Below are 7,786 nucleotides of genomic sequence, written 5' to 3' on the forward strand. Positions count from 1 at the left end.
ATCGAAACCCGGTTTCTAGTGTTGTAAGTCCGCAGACATACCGCTGTGCCACTGGGGGGCTTCGTAAAGTTAATCGTCTATATCCCTGAGGTTACTCAGCGACAGCTATCAGTGATTTTTTGATAATCAAGAAATGTTTTGGATCTTCTCACCCTACTGCACAGGTCTCAAGATGAAATATTTCAAACAAAATAATGCAAGAAACTCACCCGAGTATTGGCACACGTTTCCAGAGTAAAGTCGGTCACAAACACAGCGTTCCTCTTCAAGTTTTCCATGACCAGAACACACTGCACTGAATTCCGATTCTGTAAAATTAACGTATTTGATTTATCAGAAATATCTTAAGGTAATCTGAATTTAGCTAATCATTATGTGGAACTCATTAGCTTGGGATTAAAAGGCTTAATCTACGGCTTCAGTGTGTGTAACAACGTCTTTTAAATGCTAATCTTTAACCATAACAACTGACATCAGGCAACAATGTTCATGTCATAACCAACTACGAGTGATGTTTCAATGAATATCAAACATAACATTGGTTCCGTGGTTATGAATATTTACTATATTCCCATGGGTATAAATAAACCTTTACTATAACTAATGTTTCCATGGTTACCATATTACCCCAGGTTGAATAAATGTTTTTATGTGGGGTAAAGCAGAGTAATTTTTCGTTCGCATATCCACGCCCTCTACTGGATCAGCAGTAAACTCAAATTCGGGGTTTAATTCCTGCATCATTGTGCACATATCTACCGTTAACAATTTTCATTATAAAGGAGTCTACTGCGATTGGTAATTTATTCAGTTCGTTCAAAGCTGATACTTAGCTTGAAAAAATTTTCAACAAATAGCGTGCAATAGCTGTGAAATTTTAAAAACTGGACAAGGGGTAGTTTTGTACCAACTCTAGGTATTTTACAGTAACAACGAAAATTAAAACATTGTCCAGAATTCAGTTTTGAGCCTGCTATAGACATTTTAGAGTAACAATGAAACATTAAACCACTGGACACGAATAAGTTTTGAGCCTAATATAGGTACGTTAGAGTAACAATGAAACATTAAAACACTGGACATAATAAAGTTTTGAGATAATATAGGTACTTTAGAGTAACATTAAAACACTGGACACGAAACAGTTAACGAAATTGAGAAATTTGACTTTAGGCACTAAAGCATGTTTCATGAAAGAAGTTTCTAATTAGTTTTGTTAAGCGAACTTTTAAAGTGACAACATGAACAAGGTCGAAATAAAGGTTAATATCAGAGTTATTTAAACTTTTTACTATCCTACCTCCTTCCAGGTTATCTATAATAATTGTTAAATGGAATACGTTTCAACTTGATATCGAATGGAATGTTAGATAAACAATATAAAACGTGAATTAGTTAAGGTATCCAACGCATAGATTTCTGTGAATTTCTATTAAAAATGTCATGGGTTGAAAAATGAAGATCCTTGACCAATTACTCAATTATCAACTAGGTGCTGTTGATAAATTAAACTCATTTTTACAAATTCTAACTTTTCGGATATTAAAAGAACACGAGTTTTGTGGTCACATGTTGAGGCTCAGTTCAGGAAATTTGTTGTTGTTCTGATGCAAAGCGATCTGTTTGTCAACCTAGCGGGATAAAAAAAACAGATTTTAGCGTTGAAAGTCTGTAAACTTACCGCTGACCCATTAGGGGATAATTCATGAAATATACAAAAATTTAACTACACTGATGACGTAAAAAATGGTATTTTAAAATAGACTAAATGTATTAATAAGGAACGTGAGACAACAAGCTGGATAAAATTATATTATCTGTAAAATCTCCCATTAAAAGTTTGCTATAAAAAAGGCAAGTTATTAATGAGGACAGCATGTTTTTGTTTTTTTTAAGTTTAAATGTTTCGGCAAAATGAAACAGCACGACGAGGTTTGGGTTATCATGATATGGTAGTATAAAGAGCAAACTGGCTAACGAGGTTTATACAATAATCCATTCAGGTCTGCAGCCTTGAGCCGTGATTAAAATGCCAGACTGTGGATCCAAGGGTCCATGGTTTGCACCCCGTTGCTGAAAAAATCATGTTCAGTACTTTGAGGTCGTAGATGTGTTATAAGAATGACGGAAAATCTCATTATTCGATTAGAGTTGCCCAGCAGTCGACAGAGGGTGCTATTAATTACATGTCTTCCCTCTAGTCTATCAGTTAACCCTATTCCTGTCCTGTGCATCACATGTTATTCACAGGACGTAATGTTAAAACGCCTGAGTAACATATGTGATACACAGCAACATTTGTTTGATATGCAGCTGATGCTTTGGTTTAACAAATAAATGAAAAACAGTTTTAGATTTTAAAAGTATAAATCATTATCACTTGGCGAACTGTACTTTCAGAAATGAAAAGAAATTAAAACGATAGTTATCTGAAATCATTTCATGTTTGTTGAAACTGGTTACATTATATGCAACAGACTGGAGCACAGTGAAGAAGCGTATGCAGAATATATTATGACCTGGTTTAATTTTGTGATACTTTTTAGAAAAGAAAATCATACAAAGTTTCAGTTATTTTAGAGTAAGTAACACTTATGTATTCAAATTGACCTAAATTCCACAGAGATGAGTCTTAAAGTTGTTAGAATTACATATATTTGAACTTCACGTGATCCAGTTTGAATCTTAAAGTATTTAGAACAAATAGCCACACATAATCAAACACAGCAAGATCCTACAAGATCTAATAAGAGGCTTAGACAATTTAGAACACATGACCACACATAATCAAACGCACCTAGATTCCACACGATACAATACGAGGCTTAGTCAGTTTAGCACAAATGGCCACACATAGTCAAACGGATTTAGATTCCACAAGATCCAATACGAGACTTAAACAATTTACAACACATGACCACACATAATTAAACGCACCTAGATTACACACGATGCAATACGAGGCTTAGTCAGTTTAGCACAAATGGCCACACATAGTCAAACGGATTTAGATTCCACAAGATCCAATACGAGAATTTACAACACATGACCACACATAATCAAACGCACCTAGATTACACACGATGCAGTACGAGTCTTAGCCAGTTTAGCACAAATGGCCACACATAGTCAAAAGGACTTAGATTCCACGTGGTTCAACTTGAGGCTGACATAATTTGGAATAAGTGCCTACTTACACGTTAAATACATTTAGATTCCATAGCATCCAACTTGAGTTTTACACAATTTAGAACAGATGGGCACTTCTGATCAAAAGTGCCTAGATTCCGCGAATTTGGAATGAATAGATGGGGGTTTTGTGGAATGTATAACCAAAAGTCCTGGACGTTATCGGCCATCAGTTGATGCTGATAATTAAAATGGTTCAACATTACTTCAGGGAAGAGAAGAAAATCATTAGTAACATAAAAGAGTCCAGTTGCCAAAATAAAATCGACTATGAAGAACTCAGTTACATTCCGCCACATTTCATGACAAACAACAATAACTAGTGAATATATAAGTTAGACTGACAGCTCTAGTGCAAAGTTTCAGTAGGAATAAGATGACGACACCAACGTTTCGACATTCACAATACTTATATAGTTAAAAAGAGAAATATATACGCTAGAAAACTCTACGTTTTTCGGTGGAATATGTTCCACCATCTTCAGGAGACGAAGACACGTGATAAAGTTCCTTTAGATTTACAGTAAATGTACGTGTACAGTTTGAATCTTATATAGTGGCGCCATCTATAAAATCGACTTCCAGAAATTTACCTCCGTGACAATGGACCTAACTCTCTATTCAATATCATTGTTTTTAAAAAAATTATAACGATTCTCTTACGTTTAATTCGTTTTTTTTTTAAATTCACTAGTGTAAGTATTTTTAAATTGTCCCAATCAATGACATGCGAAGAGTTCGCCACATGTCATAAAGCGGTGGCGGAGTGTAACTTAAGTTCTTCATAGTCGATTTCATTTTGTCAGCTGGATTCTTATGTTACTAATGTTTTTCTGCACTTCTCTCAAATAATATTAGAGCACTTTATTTGCCAGCATCAGCTGATGCGCGAGAATGTCCAGGACTTTTCAGTGACGTAACTACAAAAAATGCCCTCCCCCAGCATATAAAGCAATTGGCCCCCTACATTTATTTACTTATAATTGTAGTTACGATTCTGGCTTATTCGTCTCACCCCCAATTGTGGGGGCTGCGGAGGCATACTTACGCTACTGGGACTGCTGTTATATATTTCACATAAGGCCCATGTGATTTCGGCCCACGTGAACTCTTCACACGTCATTGATTGGGACAGAATAAAAAAAACAACTTAAACTGGTAAAGTTTCAAAACAAATTAAATATAAAAGAATCGTTAGAAATTGTTAAAACAAAACAAAACCATATGGAATAGAGATTTAGGTCCAGATGACACGGATATAAGTTTCTAGAAGTCGAGTTTATAGATGGCGCCACTGTACAATATGCAAATTGTACATCCTACATTTACTGTATATATAAAGGAACTTTATGCATCTTCTTCGTCTCCTGAAGATGATGGAGCCTGTTTTACCGAAAACGTAGATATTTGCTTCTTCTTGAATTTTTTTAACGTATATTTTTCTATTTTTAACATTATACAAATAAACTATTGTGCACTTCGAAACGTTGGTGTCATCTTAATAAATAACCAGTGATTTTGAAACAGAACCTTAATATAAAGTGTGTAGGTTAAATATTGGAACTAATGTCGCAGTACGGATGTACAACTGGATACGTCCTAGAAAAAAAAGGTTTAAACAATACTGCAAATACAGTAATATATCAGTTTTAATATGTTTGTTATATTCAATTTTATGACTGATGTGGTTTAATAAGTATTTTACGTATTTTGTGGATGAAAGTTAAGACATAATCAAGACATATAGTAATGTGTCTTGTGGCCAAAAAACAACCTGCAGGATACACTGTGTGTTATTAACAAGAGTGATAGTTTATCAATTTTCCACCTTCTGTAGCTCGGACTTTGGTTAATCCAAACTATCCCATATTTTCAGTGAGTGTGCTCTATTGGACCATTACTTCAAATACCAAATTTCAAGATAATCCATTAAGAAATACCCGAGATATAACATCTCCAATTTTGATTGAGTTTCTTCCTTTTAGTATAGAAACTTTATTTGATAGAAAAACATACTTCAATTTTATGGATTTTTTTTTAAACTTGGTAAACTGGTGGATCTTTACAACCTACAATTAAGAGTCTCATTTGGTGTACATATATCCCATATGTGCAAAGTTATTTAACAAAAAACGCTCAAATTTAACAAAGAATTTAACTGACCTGGAACTACGTCAACGTCGGCACAGCTCCAGAACAAATATCGACTGCCCCATTCTCGAGCCTGACGTAACAAACGTATCGTACAACCTTTACAAGTCAACGTTTTGGGAAGCATGACCGTATAACCTTGAGCCCTGCGAGGATACAAAGAGAAAATATTTTACATTTGTGTACTAGGAAATCCAACATATAAATACAGATACAACTCAAAATTACAAAGTGTATATATATATATATATATGTAGAACATCATTTTACAACTTGTACGAATATTTTAACGCAGACTATATATATATCTAAGAGCTTTTACACTGCCTCTGTACTCAAAAATTTTGTTGTATATTTATTAGGGGTACGTATATTATCATACTTATAGTAGTCGATACTATAGCTATCTAGAAACAGAAGTTTTACCAGCGGGTTTGTTAGAAAGTTTGACAGTCTTGTCTGTAATTTATCGATATTACTAACATTGTCTCATTTGAGTACTTTACAATGCTTTTTCAAATTCTCAGGTTTTATCACCTAATGGCAAGAGAAGTAAAATAAAAAATAAGTTAATATCTGTCTACCTATTTTGTTATTGTTAATTTGATATGTTATTTTGCATGTAATGTTTTTGATAAAAGAAATGAAGACAACATGTAGTACTTAATACTCATCTTCCTTTATTGAATCATTAATTTTTAGCAAAAATACTTTATTAGAAATTCTGATTTTTTTTCTGTACAAAAGACGATGTTTACTGAAAGCTTGCCAAATTTCGTGAATATACATAAATGATATCGTATCGGACGATGTATCGATACAATCGTATCACGGCTTCACGATACGTATCGTATCTTATCGTTGTATCGCCACACCTTTCATGTAACACGTCTCACTATACTTGTAGGATTTTGTAACACTTCTCACTATACTTGTAGGATTTTGTAACACTTCTCACTATACTTGTAGGATTTTGTAACACTTCTCACTATACTCGAAGAATATTTTGTAACCCTTCTCACTATACTCGAAGAATATTTTGTAACACTTCTCACTATACTCAAAGAAAATTTTGTAACACTTCTCACTATACTCGAAGAATATTTTGTAACACTTCTCACTATACTCGAAGAATATTTTGTAACACTTCTCACTATACTTGAAGGATTTTGTAACACTTCTCACTATACTCGAAGATTTTGTAACACGTCTCACTATACTCGAAGAATATTTTGTAACACGTCTCACTATACTTGAAGGATTTTGTAACACGTCTCACTATACTTGTAGGATTTTGTAACACTTCTCACTATACTCAAATAATATTTTGTAACACGTCTCACTATACTCGAAGAATATTTTGTAACACGTTTCACTATAATCGAAGAATATTTTGTAACACTTCTCACTATACTCGAAGAAGATTTTGTAATACTTCTCACTATACTCGAAGAAGATATTGTAACACGTCTCACTATACTTGAAGGATTTTGTAACACTTCTCACTATACTCGACGAATATTTTGTAACAAGTCTCACTATACTCGTAGAAGATTTTGTAACACTTCTCACTATACTTGAAAGATTTTGTAACACTTCTCACTATACTTGAAGGATTTTGTAACACTTCTCACTATACTCGAAGAAGATTTTGTAACACTTCTTTCCCCATGGAAGCTGGGCGATAGATTTGGTGGCTTATAACTTTCAAATTGGGGGTTCGCACCCTTTTCTACATTAGGCACAACGCAGATATCACATTGTGCAGTTTTACGCTTATAAACAATTAACATTTAAAATAAATTTCCAAGAATGCGTCAAATACACTGGGCAACTGCCCGATATCCCGGTGGGCCAATCCGCCCATGATCTGAATACCCGGAGAAGAGTTAGTAATATTTTATTACGGGAATAACTTAATTAAATATTAATCCCTTATGTTCTCTAATGAAACTACGTGTAAACAACAACTTATTGATAAAAGGTTCACTTAACTCGACCTATACTGTCTACTTATGATTCCTTCAACTACAATCTTGGCAAATACATAGCCTGGACTCTCACACCATATGTAACATTTGCAGGTTCAATTTTTAAAGATGCCTTCAATTTCAAATATACACTAGACCAACTAAATTCGAAAGCCTTAATGGCTAGTTTTGATGTCGTGTCACTCTTCACCGAAGTCCTCGCCAATGAAGCTTGCAATATTGCACTCGACCTCTACATTAATGACCCCAACAAGTTAATCCACATCCCTAGCACATTTTTTGCTTCTCTCTTAGAATTTACAACAACTAAAACCAACTTCATTTTCATCAACGAACATTTCCTTCAAATAGATGGTTTAAGTATGGGCAATCCTGTTTCGCTCGTTCTTGCCAATATATTTATGATCCAGATCGAAACACAAGCCATACATTCTGCGCTTCATCCCCCACTATAC

The 7,786-nt window shown here is 34.2% G+C and overlaps 1 protein-coding gene across 1 annotated transcript in view; it reads right to left on the bottom strand.

Moving 5' to 3' along the window:
- LOC106461132 overlaps positions 1 to 7,786 on the bottom strand; it is an 82,369-nt gene that overhangs the window by 37,284 nt on the left and 37,299 nt on the right. Inside the window, exons 4-5 of the mRNA XM_022388003.1 lie at positions 5,353 to 5,486; positions 226 to 308 (exon numbers count right to left, since the gene is read on the bottom strand). Coding sequence (XP_022243711.1) covers positions 226 to 308; positions 5,353 to 5,486 — 217 coding nt within the window. The remainder of the gene's footprint in view (positions 1 to 225; positions 309 to 5,352; positions 5,487 to 7,786) is intronic.

The sequence above is a fragment of the Limulus polyphemus genome, unplaced genomic scaffold (assembly GCF_000517525.1).
Source record: "Limulus polyphemus unplaced genomic scaffold, Limulus_polyphemus-2.1.2 Scaffold903, whole genome shotgun sequence".
Taxonomy (NCBI): Eukaryota; Metazoa; Arthropoda; class Merostomata; order Xiphosura; family Limulidae; genus Limulus; species Limulus polyphemus.